This window comes from Abrus precatorius, unplaced genomic scaffold (assembly GCF_003935025.1).
Source record: "Abrus precatorius isolate BTA unplaced genomic scaffold, Abrus_2018 Scaffold153, whole genome shotgun sequence".
Classification (NCBI taxonomy): Eukaryota; Viridiplantae; Streptophyta; class Magnoliopsida; order Fabales; family Fabaceae; genus Abrus; species Abrus precatorius.
In genome coordinates, this window is record NW_020874351.1 from 1,521,052 (window position 1) to 1,546,063 (window position 25,012).

Sequence of the window (25,012 nt, forward strand, 5' to 3'; positions counted from 1 at the left end):
ACCAAATTTTCTTTAATTTGAGTGTTTGAACACCTCCAAGCCCTCACTACTAAGAATCACTATCAACCACTACTTTAAACCTTCTTCGTTGGAGAGTCACCCATCCCAGCTAAAGATGGTTCATGACATGGCGTGATCTATTTAAATAATAAATTTAATTAATTTTTTTAAAATACTTAATTAACTGAATATGTTAGATTTAAGTTTAAGAAAAATCTTAATAAATATAATAGAATATTCTATTTAAATAATTTTTATATTAAATAATTTATATAAAAATTATAATATAATATTATATTAAATAAATTAAAATTTCAATTTCAATTAAAAACCTTAATCCTACTACGTATTTTTTAAGAAAGAAAACGTCATTTACTAAAAAATTTTGCATTACTATTGCTTAATCTATTTGTATACATAATTCTGATATTCATTTGTGTTTATTTTATGTTTAATAATTTATTTATTTAAATTAAATATATAATTTGAAAGTAATAAATAAAAATATATAATTTATTAAAAATATTTAAGGTTTTAAACTTTTTTTTATTTGTTTTTTTAAATATAAGTCTTATGTCTTTTTATAGAAATATACTTATTTATATGATTTGATATCTTATTTATAAAAAAAAAAAATTAAAATACTAAAATTTACACAATACTTTTTAATTAGTAAATTATATAAAAATATAAAAATGTTATATTAATATCTCTTTTTATACAATCTCTTCTTTTTTATACACATTTAATTATATGATATTAAAATTGTGGAGTTAGTGATTTGATATTTTATTTTTAAAAATTGATAATTGTTAAATATTACATATCAAAGAACTACTTGCACATTATATTTTAACTGATAAGTTGGATAAAATTATAAGAGTATTACGTAGAAGTTATAATTTATTATTAGAAAGTGTAGATAGGTAAAATGAAAGTATCCATAACTCCACTAATAAGTCTATATTTTATAACATGTATGCGTAAGTTTTACACAAAAGTTACAATTGAAAAAGTTAAAATAAACGCGGATCTATGATTATTCAAATGTGAACCCAAATACACAACAGATTATTCAACCAAAATTTTTTACCTTTGCGTTAACTTATTATCTATTTCTTGCCAAATACACTCGTAATATACTATTTAAAATTTGTGTAAATATCTACTAAAATAAAATCAAATTTACACTCAACTTAGTTTGCTTTGCTTTGATCTAGCACCACGCTTACTAAGTTTTGTTAAGATGTATGCCATGGCAACTTTAGCACCTAGGCTAGAGTGACCACGAGAGAGGCATATTACACCCCCAAGAAGCAGCAAACTATTGGCTAGCAACTTTCTTGATGGCCTTCTAGGGATCGTTCGCACTTGAGATTCATCATTGACTTGCTCATGGAAGACAGCAGGATCTGCTGGAGATATCTTGCTTGTAATACTAATAGGGTCCAAGCAAGCCGGTACCTACACACAAGGAACTATTAGCCAACACTTGCCTAGTTTGAATTCCACAACGAATATATCTATAAGAATAATTATAAACCCTTCTACTTCTTATGCCTACAAATTCTTCAAATTATCAAGAAAATTATTAAATGTTTTTCATATTTTCAAAATAATATATGCATATATTTCGTTATTTAATATTTACTTTATTAAGCAGTAAAAAGATTATTAAGATTTGTAAGAGCATATAACAAAACTGTTTGTAAGAAAGAGAACAATACCACTAAAACCCACAAACAATACCACTAAAATGACAAGAGTACCACGAACAATCCTATTATCCAAAAATTCACTTTAACACCTGAAAAAAAATACTTCATCGTCTCACGAATACGTGCTGGTTTTTATAAAACTTCTCATTTTTGTCCTGTGGCCAACTAGAGTTTATTCAAAACTAAACCATCAGTTGGTTGATAGGTTAACGGTGTTAAAACTAGCCATCAAGAACATTTCCTTTTGAAGTCTAAAGCAAGCCACATTCCAGTAATTATGTCAAAAGGCGTCAACAAACCAACCAGGAAATAAATTAAATGATATGTGAAACTAACAGCACTAACCTTCTGCATTAAATTGACTGAAGTGGTAACGGAACTTGATAAATGATAGCTTATAACAGAGTATCTTCTAAGTGCATTATCCATCCTGCATACATAGCTCCATATGCCCTTGCGAAAAGCCAGCTTAGCCATCTCCATATTTAAACCAGCATCTTCTTGATGAAACATTGTGATTTCACATGCATTTCTCCCTGGTACTGTAATTTTATAAATGCAAGTCATAAAACAATCCTCTCATAAGTAGAATTCATTTGCTCATTGTTGACACAATGAAATATAAAATAAAAGGAAGCACAAGACTATCCAGGAGAATGAGAGAGACAGGTTGTAGAATTACCAGAGTGGACTACAACAACTGAAGATGATACTGACAGGGCTATTTAAGTTGGAAGGTATTCCTTCTTTTCTTTTAACTGACAGAAGGTTGGAGGATTCGAAGGTTGTATAGAAGCCATTAGGATGAATTTTACAGTTGGAGCCAAAATATGGGCTTACAAAATGTGCAGAGGCAAAAAATGGCCAATACTTAAACAATCAATATAGACTTGACCCACCATCCAAGTAGAATAGCAAAGAGCAAGCAGAGAACAGGACAAAAAATCCTAAGAACTTTACTACATGAACTGTTAAAGTTGAACAATGTTCGTGAACAATACTTCCACAACAAAGCTGTTTAGACCAAATACTAAATGGCAATGATGAATTTTGGCAACAAGAATTTGAAATCTGCCCAGAAAATTCCTTTGGTAGACAACAAAGGGGCCAAGTCCAAGGAACAATAAACAAGCCATTGTCATTCAGCCTCAGCAGAGGCTGGATGGATGCACAGCAGAGATGGGATTAACGTGCTCTGATACCAACTTAAGATTTAAGGAAGGAGAAAATAACTAAGAAAGTATTGGGGGGAATTGCTTGAGTGAAAAACATACTCAAAACTGCAGATCTATACAGACAATAATTAAACAGAAAAATCAATACAAGAAATCAGGCCAATAGTTTCAACTCTATGTCTTCAGGCATAACAAATCCAGGCAACTTTAAAAGTCAATTAGTTTTATTATGTAGTTTCAATTTTCTAGTGGATTCCCCTACCCCCGCCTCAGTCTCATTGTTTAATGAAAAAACTTGGAAAAAGCCAAGGACCTACCTTCTCTTATTCGCCAGCCAGATCTAAAAAACTCAACTCGTACATATTTTCTTTGCCGCAGTGCCAAAGGATGTTCACACTCCTAACAAGGTTCATAACCAAAAATGGAAAGAAAATAATCAAGAATTCATTGCATATAAAAGAGAACGCTAAGAAAAAGCAATTCTTTGCATGCATCCTCAGATACAATAGTAAGAAATCTCACAATTACTGCATTCTTCCACATATAAAGGTTGTGTTTTCTATCAATTTTCAATATGCTCTGTCACTGCATTTCCCTTGAAAGTATCATTAACAAAAGCAAAAAGCTCAAGATAGGATCCAGCCTATTGTCTAAATATACACATACCGTCTGAAAGATATCAAGAGGGATATTATGAACAGACAGGTGAAAGGAATGGAGAATAGCTCTGCTTCACACATGCAGAACAACTGCGTGCCAATATCAACAAGATATATAAAAGTTCTACCAAACTAAGTATGAAGGGCTTGCAATGGTTAACAGCTTCTATCTAAATATGTATACAATTAGAAACCTGAATAATTTGACGTGCAAACATTTCAGTATATAGTGTATAAACCCCAACAAATGAATCTTCAAATAGACACAAAAAAAAAAAAAAAAAAAACAGCAAAAATATTTATAATTACAAGTTACTAGTGCTACTGGACAGTATTACATATAAACAATAGTCTCTTCTAAGTTATAATCTGAATCTCTAATTTCAGAAGTGACAAATTTTCTAACTCTATTTTTGTTTTCTCCTACATAGATCTTCCTATTAAATGACAGGTAACAAGGAATAAGATGAAGAGGCAGAGGGAAGGAGAGCTGTTGATGAAACATTCAAGTACGAAATCATAAATATATGAGACATAACAATGTGCATTAATGCTAATCAGTAGCTAAAAGAAATTATTTGCATTATTTTTATAGAAAAACCACAATTGGGTGTATTTACCTTCATGAAACAGTAAAATGTTTTATCCCTCCCCTCCCACAACTTCCAAGCTAGCACATATTCTCTAGGCCTCAAAAGAGGGAACTTTTTAACTGTATGACCAACTTCAGTACCATCAGATTTGTCTAGCTGCAGTTGATTATGCTCAACCAGTGTTTTATCCCACTGCTTTCTGTAATCATTGTCCATGTAGAAGTTTCTTAGCATCTCAGATGAAATATCATTAAACACAGTCTTGCTCAAATATCTCAGGGGACCATTCTGCAACATCAATGGAGAAACAACTATATAGTTTATAAATCATTTTAAAAACCATTCTGTTTTTATATGCATATGTAACCAAATAAGACAATATCAAATTTAAGTTTACACACTGAATAACCTCCTGACCTTATTATCATTTGACAGAAAAAATGACTTGGCATTGAAGATTATCACCTAAAAATTACTATTTTCCCTTAACTTGGACACGATAAGTTGCTACTGAACTACAGAAGAGTAAACTGATTTGAGGATAGAGAGCACCAGAGGATGGTTTGCCTCATTATATAACAATTCAAGCTTAACAAACTTCAGACAACAGACACAGAACATTTATGAAAGCAACATTTTATTATAGATTTATAGTTGCAGCAAAAAAGTTGAGTTCACATTCCCAGAATAAACTACAATCAATTCATGTCTTCACTCCAGTTCCAACGTAAAATCAATAACCTTAGGCTTGCAGCATTTTGCAGTGTAGCATAGATGATGGTTTCTTTTATCTATAACATCCTCCCATTTATCACTTTCATTGAGCTTCACATCCAAAATCTCCATTAAGAACTTCAAATCAGCATGTGTCACAAAATTTGTGGCTCTGCAAGAGTACACAAAAAACTTTAAGATTGTCAAAGCATCTTACTTATTATGCACTTGACTGAATGCTAGTTAAATACAGCAAAGAGATAACTATGAATATGATTCAAAGTATTAGGGTGTCTGGGAGAATCATATCACAAAATCTAGCCGTTGTAGTTAGAAAGCCTAAGACCTTATAAACTCCACACTACAATCCTATACTTCTACTGTGGGATCCACTCACATTTATTTCCTATATGTGTTTATAACCCATTGCTGTACCATCAGTTTAGTAAGGAAGAACATTTATTTCCCTCAAATTCTTCAAATTCTAAGAAATATATTGAGCTCCATAAACCTTAGAGTATAAACGGAATCTCAAAATGTTGAGGTGATAGATATAACATAGCAAACTGAGGTCATCCCAAACATTGCTAATGACAAGAGAAACAACAAAATGTGCACTTGCAAGAGAAGGTGTGAATGATGCACAACCAGAAAAGCTGGTTGGAATGTTGCATGGCCAAGAGAAGAACCACTGTTGGAAAGAAGCATAACAAAAGAAAAAGACACCACTAGAAATACAGAGTGTAAGCAATTTCATGGCAATGATGGCATAAATTAAATGGCAATAAGACCCAAACTATTCCAAATTATCAAAAAGCAGTATTTGGAAGTTTCAAACGGCAAATGCAAGCTTAAAAAAGAATTCAGAAGACCCCAAAAGCATTGAAAAAAATGTTTGGAATAAGAAAGAAACTGAATTGGGCTGAAAAATGGCTTCAGCCAGCAAGAAAAAACTTGAACTGCACTATCTATAGAGAACACACTATGCAAGAAAAGAACCAACCAAAGACACAAAAAACAGGACAAACAGAGCCAAACAAAGATGAGCCAATGGACCTGAAACCTCATAGTCTTGCAAATCAATCAGAAACTGGCAAGGAAAGGGAAGGACACATGTAGCCGCTAAAGTTGGTTGGAATGAATCAGAGTTTGATACAACCAAGAAAAAATAGACGATGAGAGAAAAATGACAAATACTAGTGGCTGGGAAAGTGAATACAGCCACCAAGAGAGACAGAGGAGTCTAACAAAGAAGTTCCATATTTTGGGAACTCGATGGGAGAGACAAGACAGGACATGGGTCATGCTGGATGGAATTTCTCTCTTACCATGTAAAAACTGTATGGAAAAAACTAAAAATCAGAAGAAGAGCTTCAACAATATTATGATGTTACATAAAATGTATTCCTACCAAGCGGTATAGGATTTTGAATAATATTCACAACCACAGGCTGTATTTGTGCCTGTGTTTGTGTTATTTTGGTATTAATGGATCTCGTGTGTAAGTCTAGGGTAAGGATTCTGTTAATTCTATTTAAGCCGATGCATAACTTCCTTTCCCCTTGGCTGAGCACAAGCAACAGCTCCACTCACTAATACCATCCTATATTGGACAGTTTGTCAAAACCTAAGATCTCAGCCTAAGGTCTGTTAATTGTGATGTTATTAGCAACTTAAGGTCGGCTACAGATATTTAAAACAAAAATAATATAACATTTTTTCAAAACCATCATTTCTGGTAGCTTGAATTTGCCGAAAGTGCAAGGCTACAAAACCCCATAATTCTAAATACCTAATTTCGCTGATACCATTCAAAGCCCCAAAAAGCCTCAATTTCACTATACGTTTTGTCAGACCAAACAATCACTGTGAACTAACTTAGACTGTAAACTGAAGAACTTACCATAAAATGAAAGTATCAACATACAGCGACAGCATAATCGAATACAATGGATTTCTTAAGCAAAAGGAAGGAAGTGGAATAGACCTCGAGCTTGAATTGATAGAATCGGAGAGAAAAACGGAAGAGGATGAGGATGAAGAAGCAGAGAAAAATCTGTGACGCTGCCAAAGTAATAATAGTAGAAGGAACACAACAACAGTCACAAGAATGCCCCAACCGACATAGATGTTTAATACACTCGTCGTCGTCATCATCGCCACCATCTTATTCATATTCTTGGCACCTCCTCGACTCGTCCACTCAATTATCCCTCATCCTTCTCCTCATACCTATTTCTTTCATTCCCGAGTACACCTCTTAATTTCTTATCCCTGTTTTTTCTAAATAAAACTAAGGATATAAACGACCTTTTAGTTGTGAATTAGCTTTCGAAGAAATAGGTACGATTTTAATCTTTTATCTTTGAACTTTTTTATTTATACCAAAAATTACTGTTCACAATTTTTAAATTTTATATTTTTATAATTTTTCAAAAAATACTATATTTCAGTATATATAATTTCTAAATATTATATATTAAAAAATAATCCTTAAATTTGTAGTTAAAACTTTATAATTAAATAAATAGTTTATAAAATTTAAAATATTTGATAAATTAGTTAGATAACCGATTTATTTGTGATAAATAACTTTAAAAAATATAATATTAAAATTAGTTTTTATTTATTTTATTTATTTACAATTAATTAACTAAATAATTATATAAAAAATAAAATTTCTCTTCATATATATTTAAACATAAAATATTTACATTATATACTTTTTAATATAAAATATATTTTTAAAAAATTAAAAAATAAATAAATAAAAGAAAAAAAATGAGATTATTGTAAACTTGAAAATGACAAAAGATAATGAAAAATTAGCATACCAATGTGAGGTTTGTTTTTTTAATTGTGTAACAAGTTTTTTTTTTTTAAATAAAAGATAAATATAATAAAAAAATTGGTAATTAGTTTCTGAAAACTAAATACTACATTAAATAGTTTTTGAAAAACTAATTTTCAAATGCTGTAATACTCATTTCATCTTTTATTTGCCAATAAGCTTTATAAGTTAATAAACTCTCAGCTACATTCACCAAACATAGCTTAAGATTTACTCTATATTTAGTTTATGAATGTTTTTTATATTTTTAATTTTGATTGATAATATTTATTTTATATATTTTTTTAATTGTTTAAATTTAGTCTGTTATCACAAAATAAATTATTAAAAATATATAAAATTTATAATAATAAAATAATAAATAAAATGGTTTTTATTTTATTTTATATATAATCAAATTTAATAAAAACTAGTTTATTTATTATTTTCTATTACATATATAACTAATTTATATAAATCAATAATGTCATATTTTTATTAATTTTAAATAAATTATGGTGTGAAAAATTTAATTTAGACTACTTGAAAAATTAAATAGTAGTTATATTAAGGAACTAATGTGCTAAGGATTTAACGTTTTAAAATAATTAATTTAGTTGTTTGGTAGCACTTTCATAGTTGAGAGGCCAATTTAACACGTTTCTTCTTTATTTTATTTATGATATGCATATATAAATTGTTTTAAGACAATAAACTAAAAGAATTTTATCAATTCCCTTACTCCATGACTAGAGTATTGACTATTTATTTGCCCTAATAATTTTTTAATAAACATTATATTTCATTAATCTAATTATTGCTTTTAAATTTTTTAATAAGTAGATTAAGTCTATAGAATTTTATAAACTTTAAAAATTATTTAATACTTTGTCAAACAACTTTATTTAATATATACTGATGTATTTGTAAAAATATAAGCAAATATTATATATAAAATTACATAGTATGAATGTTTAAAATCATTTCAAAATATGAATTTAATTAAAATGTACTCACATTCAGCATCTAATAATAAATTACCATATTAGCAAACAAAAAATAAAATTACACTGTTATTTACAAAAAAAAAAATGTTGACTATTAAGTTTAAATTACACGTATTAAATATTGTGTAAAAAAATTATATTAATAATGTATAAAAATTAAACTTTCAAAATACAACTTTATAAGATTTTTCAAAGTATTGTTTACAAAATATTTGAAAATCTTAATTAATTCTTGTTAAATTTTGAAACTTCTTGTCAACAAAATTAAGTTTAAAGTTTATTAAAATTATAGATTTTTATCTAAATTTTTTTATTGAGATTAGCTTGAATAGCTTACCTACAATTATGCTCGACGAAATAAGATAATTTTAACAAGTGACCAATAATACATTATACTTCTTTCGGTCTTTTTTATTAAAAATAAAAGACTAAATCACCATATCAAGAAAAATAATTAATTTTGTAATATTTTTTATAAATATAAATTTTATTTCAAAAATACCCGTGATATTAAATAGTATAGTTAATAATTTGTATATTTAATTATACTAATAAAAAAAAGTATAAAAAAATTTAACAATTAATATATCTTAACTTTATCATTTTTTTTTTATAATAAAAATCAAAAAAATATTCCATTTTGTTTCTTATAAAAAAGAAGAGTAATTATTAAAGAACACCTAAAAGGTCCTCCGAGGGCTACAAAAGAAATTTCTCAACATTCCAGATTACTTGCATTTGAAACCTATGATTTGAAATAAGTATAAATAATTTAAAATTACATTAAATTGAGAATTTTATCCTTTTTTAAAAAATAAACTACAAATATTTCACTAAATGTAAATACTACCCTTTGTATAATTTATAAAAAAAATTAATTTGAACGGGAAGTTATAATCTAACCGTATGCATAAAAGAATGACTATTTTCAAGGTGATTTGCTGCCTTTATTAAAACGTTCGTAAATATGAGAAAATTTTACAAATAAGATACCTAACAAACAATCCTAACCCCAAATTATTAAAAAAACAGAACAAAACAAAAGGAAGGATATTAGAATCTAAGCTACTAAAATAGCAGAAGAGATGGGGGGGATGGGGTAACAAACGACAATTTTAGTTGACGCACTCTAGGAAACATTTTATACACGAAACCCATTCTTTTAGGTAAAACCACCTCATTTAGAAACCCAGAGACTCCAATGACTTGAATAACATCAGCAACACTACCTTGTTTGGAAAAATTAATGAGATAAAGCAAGGACGATTCCAATTTTCAATCACCAAATTCGTCGCCAAATGATCAACATGCTTGGCAGAATTTGTACGTCTTCCTAATTGGTTTTGGTTTGAGTTGAAGAGGCGGTCACCGAAAGGCCATCATCAGCTTTAACTACATTACCGATGGGACCATGAGAAGCTAAATTACCTCTATCAGCAGCAACAACGTCGTCGTTATTCTCATCTAAGCCAACAACTAGAGCAAAGCTCTTTGACATCTGCTTGATGAAATCACCAGTACTGTTAGCAGAACTCCTATGTTCACTTTCTCCAACCAATCCAGTAGCCATCATGCTGTTTTGCTGCCTTGCCTTCCGTTCTTGCATAGCCTTCTGCCGGTCTTCGTAGAAATCAAAATCATCCAGGATGGACACATCAGTTTCATAGTTTTTAAAAATGCTCAACATTTCAATCCCCTGTAGCAGTTTCACCTGAAATGTTTAAAATTCAGAAAGGAGCACAAAATTAGCAGTTTGTAATCATGCAATTCTAAAAGCCCATGATAAACAGATTTTTACAATCCATTTTTGCAAGCTTATAGAAGAAAGTGATAGCTAGGATAGAAGACTAGGGGCCTGTTTGTTTTACTTAATAGCACACATTCTAGTACAAAGTCTATGGCTCAGATTAACTTGGGTACACATCCCAACAGCATTCAGAGATTTAAAATCAATTCTATTCAACTGTAAAGCATAACTAAATTGACCTAACTGGTCATTCACCCCCTGTAGAATCAAAATCGTATGAAAATTAATTAAAAGACAAATCAGGCTAACAAACATGGTAGATGACCCAAATAAAGGTCTCAACTGTAACTTCAAACACCAAGGTAAACTACTTCAAAAGACAGGACAATAAATACTTTTTAGGTTTTAGTTTTAGGTTGAATAAAAGTTTGAGGTTTCTCAAGAGTCAAGACAATAGGGAGCTCAACATTCAATTGTCAGAAGTCTATTCAGCAGCAATCATGTTCACTTGTCTTCCTCCCAAAATCTGACATGTTATGTGATGGGCCTCAGCATTGACGACATACTGTAGAAAGGAGAAAAGGAGCAAGGGTAAGATGGGAAATGATGTGGTTAATGGTAAGGGGTAGGGAGAGGAGTCTGTTGTGCTGAATCCTAGCAAACTAGACACGCAGCAGCAGTAGAAAGAGGAGTAGGAGATTTTGGAATCAGTCCAGGGGGACATGAATGCAAGGTAATGGAAGGAGGTGGAGAGGTTAGGCAATCATTTTGATAATTGTGGGGGTGGCAGATGCAACAGAGCACAGTAGACACTGTCTGTCCGATAACTGTTTTGCCATTGTAATTAGTTTTGTCCTCTGAATTTTCTCATCTTTCATATAGTGATACCAGCACCCATCATTATGAAACTTGAGTAAAAACAATAACTGTTAGCATGACTCATAAATATGGAGACAGTGAAAGACCCACAGATTCCTACCTCCTGAGTATCTCGACTGTTGGTCACAGGCTTGTTATCATTATTTTCAAGAACAATGTGACGAAACTGACTGTTCGGAACATCTTTAATTATGCGCCACTTCACAGGAAACTGCCCACTCCACTTATCTTGTTGCCAGAAGTCCACACTCTTATCAAAATTGACAGGTCCAACCATTTCAGCTACCCCACAGAACTGAGCACTAGCATTTACCTGGAAATAGTTGTATGTCGTAATACATATTTTCATGACAGTTGTGTGAGAGAAACACAATAGCAAGGAAACAAAACAAATAAATGAAAAACTATATAAATTAATTTTAATACTTCACTGCTAATTTTATATTTAGTATCAACCTTGAGATATAACCCAATAAAAATGTAGCTAAAGCAATACAGTGCCATAAATATAAGGCCAAGCACTATACAACTGAACCTTCAGAGATGTTTCTTTTGAGAAAAAACCACCTTTTATTCAAAAAGCTATCTCATTAAACTCCCAAAAGCTCTCATGTTTTTGGTGGAAAGGAACAAAATTAAAAAAAGGAAAAACTCTGAACCAAGATTTGTATCAATGACACAGGATAAGAGAAACCTATAGCTACTGTATGATGAAAAAGGTAATGCAATATTTGTGCTTATAAAATATACAAATATCAGATGATTACCGAGAAAAAAAGAAATATAGGACAGGCATCATGCTTCTCCATTGCTTGGCGATAAGCAGCATCTAACTTTCTATTTCCATTTGGTGTACTAGCCCAGACACCATATTTAATGCTCTTGTGAACATTATCTTCACTATAAGATTTGATGACAAAAAATTTGGCATCCTGGTAATCTGTAGCAAAATCTGGCCGATTGAGTGATTCATTTTGGAACTTGGCAGTGGATGCGCTATTTTTACTCTTATCAACAGAATTATTTTCAGCTGAAATTTGATTTTTCAGCTTTGATGCCCTTGGTCCTCGGTTCTGCTCACTAAGGATATCAAGAGTACCATTACAATTGCAAAGAGAAGCAGTTGACCTGCCTTGCCGTCTGTTATTTTCAAGAGTAGCAAAGCTCCTATCATTAATATTAAAATTGGAAATGGAAGTGCTTCCAAAGCTAGAACCCTGGCTAGGTAGGTAGCCTCTACCATAGTAGTTTGAACCAGAACCAAACCCATACAATGATTGCTGTTGATGAGAAGCCTGCACAGAAAAGGACAGTTAACACTTAACACTATGTGTCAACGAATATATTTGTTGTTCTCTGGCAACTTCTCTAGTTTCACATTGTTGCTATTGGTAATACTTTGTAATGCATGGGTGATATGCAATGGCTCATTTAAGACCACAATTTAGACATATTGTTATTATTTTATATTTTTTACAGCTGAAAACAAAGCCACAAAATTCATAGCATAGTGTATGAACAAGACTCATTCCATAGGTCTTCATTTTTGGGTTCATCTCTTTCTTTTAAGATTAATAAACTTATTGATTGAAAAATGAAACATTCTGAATGCTTATGCACAAGTAGAAGAACAAACCATTCCAACACTGAGCCCAAATGACCCAATCGAGCCAATTGGCTGTGGAGAAACAGATGGTGATAGAGGCATCATAGATCTCTGCCTTTCTGAGGGTTTTGAGCAATCTGACCAGATTCCACCAGATCTAGGTCCCTCAAATCCTTGTTGGGATTCATGAAAGCCAAAGGAACCAGGTGCTACGGGAAAGGTACCTCTACCCAAAGATCCCACTGATGGATAGCCTGCTCTTGGTCCAAAAAACATGCTATCAATTTGTTGGTCAATACCTACCAGGTTGGTGAGCTCTGGCTGTGAAATTGGTGTAGGTGAATTAAGATATGGTAAGCTAGGAGGAACCAGTTGATGATAATAAGGTGGTCCAGTGTATGGAAACTGCTGAGGGGAGTATAACTGTGTATCTGCACCAACAGAAGGTAAAGGTGTAGTAACCGGGGAATATGGTCCATAAGGCATTTGAGGGTTGAAGCCATATCCAGAATGGAAAATAAGAGATGGATTTTCATTGTAGACGCCCTAATATAAAAAGTTTAAAAGAATATATATTATTTTGTACAATACAAACAGAAATTGTATATAAATAAGAAAGAGATGCCAAATACTTACAGGAGATCCAATTTCTAATCCCTCAGAATTGACATATGAAGAATATTCATCCCATTCACCATTGCTATTGTCAAAACCTGGAGTCAGATTCACCAAAAATTAGAAAATGGCAATAGCAACGCCAATAACCAAATAACCATTGCACAAAGAGAACCAAAAGACAGTCAAAATTTTGATGGTCAATTTCCACTTTGCAATTTGAAAAATCCTCTGATGAAAAATACGTGTTGCTGGTGAGGGGGGGGAATCAACAATAATTGAACAAAATTGTCCAAAAGTATGTTACTAAAATTCGTACCAAAAAAAGAGAGTGCCTCTCTTCACTTCAAAGGCATTAAAAAATTATTTAAAATCTCACACTTTTGCAAACTCAAACTGATTATCAAAATATACAAACTACATAATGATGTCCATAAATAATTAAAATTTAACAAGGCTGCATAGATTCCCAAAAGTTGTGTGCCATGAAATGTGCATTGGGATGGATAACAATGAACGTAAAATTATGGGCAAGATGGGCAATATAGACAATAGATTGATAGTGTAAGAATGGTGAATTGGTTCAAAATGTCAAGACAGTAACACATAATTGTAAAGTTAACAATAGCATTGCCCATGCATATAAAAAAAGAAGGCCATCTATAGCCAAAATTCCATGATGGTCTGCTAGATTAATAATATAGAGTGAGAATTCTTTCAAAGAATAAAAAAGGAATTGTAAAAATGAAGAAATAAGGACTAACCTCTATAGTAGAAAGCCTGGGCCTGGGGTGCAAACACATTAGGTGGGTACAGAGGACAATCTCCACCTGAACCAAAAGATCCTGATTGACTTGGGGTCTCCCTGGAATGACCTATAGTTGCTGTACCCTGAGCAGAGTTAGAAGATATTGAACTTTCAGGTATTGATGAACAAAGCTGAAAAACAGAATATATAACATCTACAACATACATATATATATGTACGTACATATGTACTATTTTTATATGAGAATAAAAGAAATAAAGCCAGGGTTTACAACCATACATTAATGATCAAGATTACAAATTAATTGAAGCCACATAATCAAATTTAAAAGTCACGTGACTTTAAAAATGTCACAGTAACTTTTATTCTCACATGAAAAGAGCTTTTTCATCACACATGCGCACACACAGACACATGCACACAGGTTAGGGATTTACCGCTACCTGATCTTTCATGTTGTCTGGTTCAGCTGGTATCTCTTCTGCATGCATGATCAATATGTTCAGTGACATAGTATGGTCGTAGAAACACAGGCAGTAGCAGTAAAATTATTGACCAGACAAAGCTAAATTTGCAGATAGAAAAACTTGAATAAGTAACTACATGCACATAAATCCACACATACAAACCTATTCACACATAATAGATAAAGATCGTGACTATACTTTCAAATCGAAAGCAAACATGTGAATAAGCTCACAGTAAAACGGTATTGCTTGAAAGGAATGGAAGCATAAACGAAGGGTCACATATCCCACAAAAATGAAGTGAGATACCCTTCTGGTTATAGTCTCTCCCGGCCGATGACAAATTAGGCCACAACTATGAAATCAATAAGACGGGGATGCTTGACTTAGAGCGGGATATTTCATCTCTTGTACTTTCCCCACACTATACTTAGCACGCAGATAAAATAGTGAGTAGCTGAATTATTACGGCTGAGTTATCAAGTATGGCAAACAGAATTTTCCCACCAGGGAATACAGCGAGGGTCCACAATTCTTCTTTTCTTTCTGATACCCGAACTTGTGATGATGTCATTCATTCACAGAAAATCAAAATACCCAGATCAACACCAACAATTCTTACCGCACCCAGATCCAAGATTAAAAAAAAGCAAAGAAGATAAAATAACGAACATCGAAACAACAGCTAGAACCAAATAAACATTTTTTTTTTATCGAATTCGAGAACAATTATAAAATTTTCTCAATTTAATCATTGACTTCATCAAAAGAGAAATTTGAGGAAGGTCAAAATTCTATGCAATTATAATTGTAACAATATCAAAGGAGTTGAACGATGTTCACGTACCGGTGGTACGATCCGGACCCTGTGGTGGTTGGGTTGCCGCCATGAATCTGAAGAGGAAGGATCTTCAAAACCCGCACAAGAATCTCACCAAAATACAAATTAGGAACAGAACCTATCTATTCACCTTGTAGTTTAGTACCACGTTCTTAATACATGTAAATTATTTCAATTTCAATATGTTCAATAGAATTGCTAATAATTAGGGTGTTTTGCCGATTCCATTGCTTAGGTTTTGAGGAGAAAATTTATTTAGGAATGTTAATAAGTTAGACTAGATCGATTTTGAAAAAAAAAAAAAAACTTATTTATTTGACTAATTTTTATAAATTATCGTCTAATTAATTTAGTTTTAAAATATATTAAATTTAATGTCTTTGAATTAGTTTAATTAGTTAAGTATATTTTTAGTACAAGAATTTTAGGAGAGAAAGTGATATTCCATTCTAAGACTAAAAAAAAGTTATCGAAATAAAAAGTTATTTTAGAACAATTCACTTAAGCAATTTTTTGAATTTTTTTAATTACTTCAATTATTTAAATTAGATATAAATTATGAGAAATAATTTTTTATTTTTCTTTTACTTTGTCAACTTGTTATGAACTTTCTTTGAACGAAGATTAAATTTGATTAATTTTTAAAAAAAGTTGTCTATTTTTAATTTTTAATATGATCAAGCCCTTACAATAAAATTATGTTAAATATTCAATGGATAGAATTTGTTACTTAGAATAGTCTTATTTAATTAAGTCTAAATTAATTAAATATTTAGTACAGTATGTTGATACTGTAAAAGAAATATAATTAAAACTAATTTAGCAAAAATAAAATAAAATTTCTCGTCCTACTAATAGAAATCAGTTTAGGTGATATATTTGATTCTTTTTATGTAAGGTTTTATATTCAATCTTATGTATATAAAAACATTATTAAAAGAACTAGTGTCATCATATGTAAATGTTTTGAACATAAGCATACCTGTAATATAGAGGGGGAGGGGGGAATCTCATCATGTAACCTAACCTAGCATTACTATATCTATTCAAAATATGTTACATATTGTCATATATAATAACTCAATTAATTTTATAAAAATTTATTTTATAACTTCACTAAAAAAATTAAATTTTTTATTTTGCATTCATTTTTTTATTTAAACTCATTATTTAAATATAAAATACAAAAACTAGATAATAAACAATAACATGTAAAAAAATAAAATTTAAATAATAAGCTTATAAAATATTACTTCACTAAAGTCTATTTAGAGGATCTTATAAAATACTTATATCAAGTAACTCATGACTCTTATAAATTATATATAACTTATTTTAATATTTTTTAATATATTTTATTAAAATAAATATTTATTAGCTTATCTTAATAAATTTTATTTCTACATTTATGACAGTTTATTATTTAAAAAGAGTCTATTGATTAAGTACTTAAATAAACTATTTTTAAAGATATCCTAAATTTAAAAGAAAAATTTATCAATATTAAACTTTAAAGAAATAAAATAGAATAGTAAAAATACATTCTTAAGATGGAACATCTTTTCTATAGAATATAATAGACTTTTTTTATATTAACTAAAAAAAATAGAACAAGTTAAAAGTTATACAAAATCTAAAAATTTATTTTGTCTACACGAAATAGTTCTATATTAAATTATTTGTATTTAAACAATAATAAAAAATATTTTAATATTCTAACTATATAACTTTTATCTTAAATAAATAAAAAAATCAAATAACATGTTATTCATAATTTCTTTCATACTTCATTTTTACGTAATTTTTTAAACCAACAAGGTTGTTGTAATTTAAAATGTTAAAAACAATATAATTAAATATAATTTATAATATTAAAAATTACAATTAATAAAATAAATAAACATGTCAATAAAATATTTTAAGAAAGAAAATATCAATTAATTAAAAAATAAAATTAAAGAAAAATTAATCGATTAATAATACTCATTAAATATAGTTAATTTTAAAATGTAAAAATATTCAAATTTAATATTTAAAAAATATCTTTATAAATTTACAACGACATTATCATAAAAGAAATTAGAGATATAAAATAGGGTGATGTATAGGTAAGGAGTTGGCAAAAGAATGACGAGAGACGAGTGAACAAAAAAAGCAAGCAAAACATTACTGTCTAAAAATGAAAGAGTAGTCGTGTCAACTAGACATTTAATAATAATAAATGTCATAAACATTCAATATATTTATCCCAGTAAATATTTGAATTTTGATTTATTGTTTACTGACACATTAATCAAATTTAATAGACATAGTATTATAATTATAAAGTAAATATTTTTTTTAAGAAGAAAAAAACAGAAAATTTTAGTTTTATCAAATATCGCAATTTGTTTGTACATTTCTCGATTCAAGTAACAATGAAAACTCATTTTTCCTATAATTGTAACATTTGTGTTTGATATCTTGATTATTTTTAAAATTTTCATTTTAATTTTTTTCAAAATTTTAAAGTGATAAATTCAAGTAACTCTAAAATATATTACAAGGTGAAAAAAAAAACTTGTTTGTAGATAAATTCTTATATATTTAATACAAAAATTTAGTTTCTAATAAAAAATAAACTATTCGCGTTTAATCCTTAAAAATCTGTGTCAACGTAAGATGAAAAGTAATAACTAGTTCTATAAATTTTATAATTTTTTTTGTCAGGTAAAATTTAAAGTAAATCTGAAAAGTAAGAAATTAAAAAAATTATTTTATTATAATAAAACAACTAAAATAAATAACAAAATATTTAAAGAGGTGTCACTAACCAATATCAACTCATGTCATGTATTAACATCTAAACTAGGAAGCTAGCAACAAGTTATTTTTTTTCTCTTGAAAATAGTTTTCAATCGTTAGTGTAGTCATTGTAGGAGGACACTGCATGATTTTTTTTTAGCATTAATGTGGTATAAAAAATTAAAAAATAAATAAGTATAAATAAATGTGATAATGTATAAAAATATATGCTACAAGTTTTCAAAATAATAGTTTGAAAAAAATTGAATTCAAACTTTAGCTAAAGTAAAAGAAAAACTAAAATTTTAATTTCAAATTCACATTTCAAACATCATGAGAAGAAATTAAAACTTAAATTTAAAAAACTAAAATTCAAATTCAATTTTAAAAATTGATAAAGTGAAAGAAAAACTAAAATTTAAATTCTTAATTAAGCTCTAACGCTAAAAGTGACACATTGCAAAACGTGTTAAATGTCAATTTTTAATCTGTAAAAAAAAGAACAAAAACAACAAACTAAAAATATGTGACATATGTACATTCTAGTATATAACATTTATTTTTTTTTCTGCTGTTAACACTTATTTCTTTGAATCAATACTTTATAAATTCATTGAATTTATTTATTTTGATAATTATTTTTTAAATAGTATTATTTTAATAAATTATTTTAAAAATACATTATTATGATACAAAAATCCAAAACATGTATAATAACTTTATAATTAATAAATCAACACAACCTAACAAATTACTATATAAGTACTACATTGACATTTAACTAGTCACATTAGACAAACTTTTACGGAAAAAGATTAAAATGATTAACAATTACTAATTATATAGCTTATTTATTTATTTTAAAGACTAAAATAATAAAATTTTTGTATAAAAATAAAATTAAAAAAATAGCATATTATGTAGATTCTCAAAATAATGTTTACAAAAATGTTCTATTTTATATATAATAGAAATGAATTTTAGTTAAAAATTTTTTGTTACAAGTAAATTAATTTTAGTCGACTTTTATTGTTGCTTCTGTATACGTCGTTATTTATCATAAAACCTAATTATAATAAACTTTTTTTAATGTATAAAAAGCGTAAAAAAATCAATTTTAATCAACTTTAGTTAAGAGAGAAATTAATTTTAATTGGTTAAAATTAATTTTTATTAATATATAAAAAAATGTAAAAAAAAAAATCAATTCTAATCAACTTTTGAATAGCTGATATAATTAATTTTTTTTAAAAAAAAAGAAAAAAGAAGAGGATAAGTTGCCTAGAAAATGAAGGGTCAAGTGTAGATGTAAAAATCCAATTATTATCCTCATTATTATTCTCTACCCAAATTTCATATCCCACCATGCATAAATTGTTTTTATAAATTAAAATGAACTTTTTTTTTGAAAGTTTAAATTAAAAAAAATTAAATTAATTTTAATTTATTAGAAGAGTATTATTTTTTTATAAGTACTTATTTAAAGATTTATTCTACAACGTTGTTGAATAAAAGTGATAGAGAAGTTTTGATGAAAGGAGATATGAAAAAATATATTAGTAGAAAATAGATGGCACCTACTGGCCAAATATATTGCTATCCCATAACAAATTGACGTCTATATAATAAAACTATTTCTTGATCAAAGATGGATAATGCACATATGTTTGGAAGGTTTTTTGTTTTTAAACTTCTTTCTTAGGTTTTCCTTATAACTTTACACATTTTGTACACTAATAAAAGTACTATAATTAACTTTTATAATAAATAATAATATGCACAGAAACAATAATAAAATATAATTAAAATTAATTTTTATATGACAAAAAAGTCGACTAAAATCAACTTTTATTATATAAAAAAAGACATATTTGTAAACATATTTAATTTGAAAATCCATGTAATATGCCATTCATTTTATTTTATTTATATAAAAAAGCCAAAATAATGTTATTAAATTTTCATCAACAATTCACTTCACAATTTATTAAAGAATATACATCCACACAATAAAAGAAGGATCAACATTTGTGGAAATGAATAATTAAAGGACCAAACTTAGTCTCACCTTTAGTATTGTTTCTTAATAAAAATTGGAGTTTTACTCAAGTAATTTGTGATAACATTAAATGCTCACCTTTTGGTGAAGCGAAATTCTAATTTTAATTGAAAAATAACCCAAAAAATACCAAAAGAATTATATTTAAATTTTGTCCGTAATTAAAATAGTTCAAATATAATGAAATAAGAAACACGTAGAAAGGGCGTATTTTTTAGGAGGCAGAAACCTGTCCGCATAATTCTCCAGCTCCTTCCTGCCGTCCTGCTCCGATTTCTCCTTCTTCAAAGGGTGTCTAAATGTTTTCATGATTTAAAGGAGCAATGACAAAAAAAAAAAAAAGATTTAAAGGAGCGAGGTATAAACCTCATTATGGGTTGTTTGTCTGCTTAGACTTGCACCGTATCTCGCAGTTCTTGGCCCATGGTCTCAACGGGAAAGAACAGAACACATATTCCCGAAAGAAGAGCTACGATCTCAAACAGAAGAACAGCAGCAGTTTGATGACAACCATGTACTAAACCCACAGCCACCAAAGGACATAGCATTCCACCAATTCTGCCCACCGAGCTTGCAATTCCAACGCCAGTTGTTCTAACTGATGTTGGGTACATCTGCAGTTCGAATAATTCTTCCAAATATTAAATTTCAGCCATGCATAAAAGAAGTACTAGACCAAAAAAATGTTGTCAAACCATCTTCAACTATCAGTATCATCGTCTTACACCCTGTCTATCAAACCACAATGACCATCTATTATTTATGAGAATAAATATTGCACTTCATACAATTGATTGAATTGGTGGCAGAAAGATTTCTGTAAGAATATGGTTAATTTTACTTGACCTGCATTCCATACAAAAAAATTTATACAGCTGAAGGAATGAACTAATTATCTGGAAGTCTGTTTGAAAATGAAGCAACAATCAAATAATAAAACATACATTGATTATCAATTATTTGTTAGAGAAAAATTAGAAATAAATAAATTACACTCCTCTTCATATCATTTGTCAAATTATATCACTTTCAATTTTACATTAAGAAGCTAAATGGATTTTGTAAAGAAGAAATTATAAGATTAATCTTAAATAATTTTCTTGTAAGAATGTGGTTGGGCGTGATTATTAGCAAGTATAAGGTTTGCTCTGGTAAAGTGTATATATAACTTACTCTCTTTGATACTGTTTTTAACAATGCTTATCTGTAACAAGCATAAAGCTTAACAATTTTCAGTTTAAGAGAGAGTATTAAAATAATAGCATTGTCATTGAATAGGGAGCCTTATTATTTTAGTCTTATTGGGTTGGACTAATTGTACTTGTATTTAACAGTATAAATAGGTGTCATTGGTTTGTAATTTTTGCATCAGAAAATGCTTGTTTTGTTTATGGTCAAAATCAATTTCCCAGAGTGTCACGTTTCAATGAGAAATCTGTGGCTAAAATTAGTTTAGACATACATTCTGATCACATTCAATAGTTTAAATCAATATACCAAAATTGAAAACAGACATTGTTTATCTCCAGTACTATCCATTTTAAAAAGATGGTTCAAAATTATTAGCAATAAATAAATACGTTACCTCGGGTGCATATATATACATAATTGTGAAGGTTGTTGTGATGCATATGCGAGCTCCAAACAAAAGGCTTGTTTTTAGGTCTTCAGGCAGATAAAATACTAGTGGGAGAAGGAAAATACAGCATACAAAGAACATGGTTGACATTGAGAGCTTACGACCAAATCTGTCTACTGCCACAGCTGATAAGAGAAGCCCAGGAAGCTCTGCACAAAATTAAGTAATGTATCAGTCATGCATTATCTGGCATTGGGTGAATAAGAAAACTCTGAAATCACTGATAAAAATACCTGCAAAACTAGCAATAAAAACACTTCTGTAGCTAAGGTCCTGGGACTTCTCTGTCTGCAATTTATGTGGCATGCATTTACTATGTCCACTCAACTCAGAGGTCAACAACACAAGGCCATAATATGAAAAGGCATTACCAAAGAATACTGCCCATAATAGAAGGGTTGACCTGGCCAATCTTGGTGAGAGAAGCATTGACCATGATGACATACCACCTAAATTGGAAACCATTCCTTCAGAATGCTCAACTTCATTTTTTCTTGGAGAGAGCAAGGAAGTGTCCTCTGAAGTGTTATCAATTTTGTGTAGCTCGATTTCCCGGTCAGAAACAAGGATACCGGAAGGAAGTTTTCTTCCATTTACTCTTGCTATTTTCTCCAAAACATTAATTGCATCAGTGGTTCTACCTTTTAAACATAGGTATCTTGGTGACTCAGGAGTTACTTTGTAGAAAAGTAGAAGGAAAGATGTGGGAAGAGAAGATAGTGCAAGAAGCCATCTCCAACCCAGTTTTGGCATCACAATCTACAAGGAATGTTGCAGCAGGTGAAATCATCAGCTCTATAATTTTTCAGTCATGCAGAAAGAATAGAAACTAGAACTATAATATCCAACTTGAAAAATTTGCCAGATCATTTGCAAGATTACTAGTCAAGTACATTCCTTAACAATGAGAGGTAAAGCAGCAGCACTTTCTAGGCTAAACGAAGAAAGTACTCATTTCTCTGGGGCTTGTATCTTATAAAATTAGAAATAGAATTTGCAATTCACTTAGTTAGTTCTTGAATCTGGGGTCAATTAAAAAAATTCTAAAAAGTAGGCTTGAAGCAACCTTTAATTTTGGAGCTCTCATAACAAATAAAGAAGTTTAAGTAATTCCAAAATGTCTGAGATGTGAATCATTAAATATCAATTAAAAGAATTTGACATGTGAATCTAAACCCATGCACCGTTCTGAGGGTGAAACTGATGATCTAGATTCACGGTTAACTGCAAAGCTAGGAAAGAAACATAAATATGCTTTCCCTGTTTTTGAGAAAAACTGAAAATTTAGTTTCATAACCTTCTACTTTGGAATCGAAGGAGGGAAAAGGCTGATATATATAGTAAGACATCAAAAGTTTAAGAACTTTCTTGCAAACTGCAATAATAATTAATGAAAATTTATAAGGAAATGAACAAAATTTACCCATGCAAGAGAGGCCTCAAAAATTGTACCAAGAGTCCAAAATGCTGAAAAAACAACCATCCAGGTACCTCTATTGGGGGCTGGAACAAACTCTAGAAACCAAGATGATAATACAGGGCCACCTCCCAAACCAACACCAACCAGAGAACGAAAGAAAATTAATAATATATAGTTAGGAGCAAATGCACTAAGAAAACCAGCCATAGCAGTAACTGTTGCTGTGATAAGGAATCCTTTCCTGAATTATTGAAGTAAGCCAAAGAAAAAGATAATATTAAATGAACTCACTATGCTAAGTATACTAGAAAATAAAGCATTTAAATTGAAATAGACATAGGTTTTACTTTTTGAAATAATAGGAGGCACAAAATAACTAAAGAAGAAACCCTGATTAGTTGGAAATTAATGGTTGGCTTAGCGTGGCACCATCCTTAACATAATATGCTTAGGACCAATTTAATATATTCTGAAGGTAAACATAATGATATGTAAATCCATTGGAAGATTTTAAACAAGGCATAGCTAATCCACTAATCCTAGATTTGGTTAGCAGGCCACTGCCCCCACGCTCCTTTTTGTGAAATACTTGACAAATGTCAGAGCATCTAAAAGATGCGAAGAATAATAATAAACTGGTGGAAAAAGAGAAACCTACCTCCTTCCATGTTTATCTGAAACAATGCCCCATGAGTATGCCCCAATTAGCATGCCAGCAAAAACCGCACTGGTTATCAAGCTCTCTTCATGAGGAGAAAGACTCCATGCAGTTTGAACTGCAGGGCCAACAAAAGAGAGTAGCATCATTTCCATTGCTTCTGAGACCCAACCAATGCCAGCATAGGCAAGCACAAAAATTTGGAAGTTTCCAAAACCCAAAGCCACAAGAGCATCATCTACTGTGTAGCTTGGGCCTTCAGCTCCCGTCTACAATTTCATATGGAAAACAAAAGCAAAACAAAACAAGCAAAAACAAAAAGGAAAAATTAAAATGAGACAGGTAATACTGTTGCGATCAATATAATGGTCGTGTATATTTGTCGCAATCAGGTATACGATTGTGTATGCAGATAATAAGGTTGCAATCTACGTATGACAAATCGAACGAGATAAAATAAGATGATAAATCAAATCATTTGAATTGTACCATTTTGTTTTCGGAAGAGAGAAAGGTATGTTGGAGAAGTTGGATCTTGCCTTTGTTTCTCCCTGATCTTCTCAGAGTAATCAAAATTGAGATGATGATGGTTCGAAGAAATAGAGTTGAATTTGAAACTCGTCCCTTTTGATTATTTTATGTATAAATATTTATTTATATTCCACTTTCGACCTTGAGAGTTCATATCGTTGACGAAGAGCGTACTCTCCTGAAGTTTAAGTTTTATCTAAGACCAAGACTCTTCTCCCTCTTTTTTGGGGGTTCGGAGCTCCTCCTGCTTTCTCCTCGTTTCTATGAAATTCACTTTTCTTATTTAGCTAGTATTCAATAT

The 25,012-nt window shown here is 29.8% G+C and overlaps 3 protein-coding genes across 6 annotated transcripts; all 3 read right to left on the minus strand.

Moving 5' to 3' along the window:
- Nucleotides 1-950: 950 nt before the first annotated feature.
- On the minus strand, nucleotides 951-7,135 carry LOC113857082 (phosphatidylcholine transfer protein). 3 transcript variants are annotated; one of them, XM_027488799.1, is made up of 7 exons: nucleotides 6,847-7,092; nucleotides 6,652-6,749; nucleotides 4,887-5,031; nucleotides 4,173-4,433; nucleotides 3,211-3,292; nucleotides 2,064-2,260; nucleotides 1,060-1,464 (listed from the first exon to the last, which is right to left on the minus strand). In XM_027488799.1, exons 3-7 carry the CDS (start codon nucleotides 4,989-4,991, stop codon nucleotides 1,192-1,194), a joined length of 918 nt encoding a protein of 305 aa, XP_027344600.1. In that variant the 5' UTR covers nucleotides 4,992-5,031; nucleotides 6,652-6,749; nucleotides 6,847-7,092; the 3' UTR covers nucleotides 1,060-1,191. The 3 variants fall into 3 exon arrangements, with proteins under 3 accessions (XP_027344599.1, XP_027344600.1, XP_027344601.1); XM_027488798.1 differs by lacking the exon at nucleotides 6,652-6,749 and having other exon boundaries at nucleotides 951-1,464; nucleotides 6,847-7,135; XM_027488800.1 differs by lacking the exon at nucleotides 6,652-6,749 and having other exon boundaries at nucleotides 6,763-7,092.
- A 2,484-nt stretch (nucleotides 7,136-9,619) lies between these two features.
- On the minus strand, nucleotides 9,620-15,842 carry LOC113857080 (YTH domain-containing protein ECT4). 2 transcript variants are annotated; one of them, XM_027488797.1, is made up of 8 exons: nucleotides 15,627-15,842; nucleotides 14,756-14,793; nucleotides 14,308-14,434; nucleotides 13,565-13,641; nucleotides 12,959-13,474; nucleotides 12,090-12,617; nucleotides 11,423-11,635; nucleotides 9,620-10,407 (listed from the first exon to the last, which is right to left on the minus strand). In XM_027488797.1, exons 1-8 carry the CDS (start codon nucleotides 15,667-15,669, stop codon nucleotides 10,030-10,032), a joined length of 1,920 nt encoding a protein of 639 aa, XP_027344598.1. In that variant the 5' UTR covers nucleotides 15,670-15,842; the 3' UTR covers nucleotides 9,620-10,029. The 2 variants fall into 2 exon arrangements, with proteins under 2 accessions (XP_027344598.1, XP_027344597.1); XM_027488796.1 differs by having other exon boundaries at nucleotides 14,750-14,793.
- Nucleotides 15,843-20,452: 4,610 nt separating this feature from the next.
- On the minus strand, nucleotides 20,453-24,976 carry LOC113857186 (organic cation/carnitine transporter 7). Its single transcript, XM_027488972.1, has 6 exons — nucleotides 24,670-24,976; nucleotides 24,181-24,449; nucleotides 23,526-23,763; nucleotides 22,336-22,861; nucleotides 22,049-22,251; nucleotides 20,453-21,077 (listed from the first exon to the last, which is right to left on the minus strand). The coding sequence occupies exons 1-6, from the start codon at nucleotides 24,670-24,672 to the stop codon at nucleotides 20,853-20,855; spliced, it is 1,464 nt and encodes a 487-aa protein (XP_027344773.1). The 5' UTR covers nucleotides 24,673-24,976; the 3' UTR covers nucleotides 20,453-20,852.
- Between the last annotated feature and the right edge of the window lie 36 nt (nucleotides 24,977-25,012).

What these genes read in the sequence shown, in the direction of transcription:
- LOC113857186 (XM_027488972.1), bottom strand. An exon ending in TCAGATAAACATGGAAGGAG is followed by an intron (nt 23,764 to 24,180) that starts GTAGGTTTCTCT and finishes TCAATAATTCAG; the next exon opens with GAAAGGATTCCTTATCACAG. An exon ending in TTTTATTGCTAGTTTTGCAG is followed by an intron (nt 22,252 to 22,335) that starts GTATTTTTATCA and finishes AATTTTGTGCAG; the next exon opens with AGCTTCCTGGGCTTCTCTTA.
- LOC113857082 (XM_027488798.1), bottom strand. Translation starts at nt 7,034, where the DNA reads ATGAATAAGATGGTGGCGATGATGACGACGACGAGTGTATTAAACATC. An exon ending in TGGCTGGCGAATAAGAGAAG is followed by an intron (nt 2,261 to 3,210) that starts GTAGGTCCTTGG and finishes ATAAAATTACAG; the next exon opens with TACCAGGGAGAAATGCATGT. An exon ending in CAGTCAATTTAATGCAGAAG is followed by an intron (nt 1,465 to 2,063) that starts GTTAGTGCTGTT and finishes CCTTGTGTGTAG; the next exon opens with GTACCGGCTTGCTTGGACCC.
- LOC113857080 (XM_027488796.1), bottom strand. Translation starts at nt 15,669, where the DNA reads ATGGCGGCAACCCAACCACCACAGGGTCCGGATCGTACCACCG. An exon ending in GATTAGAAATTGGATCTCCT is followed by an intron (nt 13,475 to 13,564) that starts GTAAGTATTTGG and finishes TTTTTATATTAG; the next exon opens with GGCGTCTACAATGAAAATCC. An exon ending in CTATATTTCTTTTTTTCTCG is followed by an intron (nt 11,636 to 12,089) that starts GTAATCATCTGA and finishes AACTATTTCCAG; the next exon opens with GTAAATGCTAGTGCTCAGTT.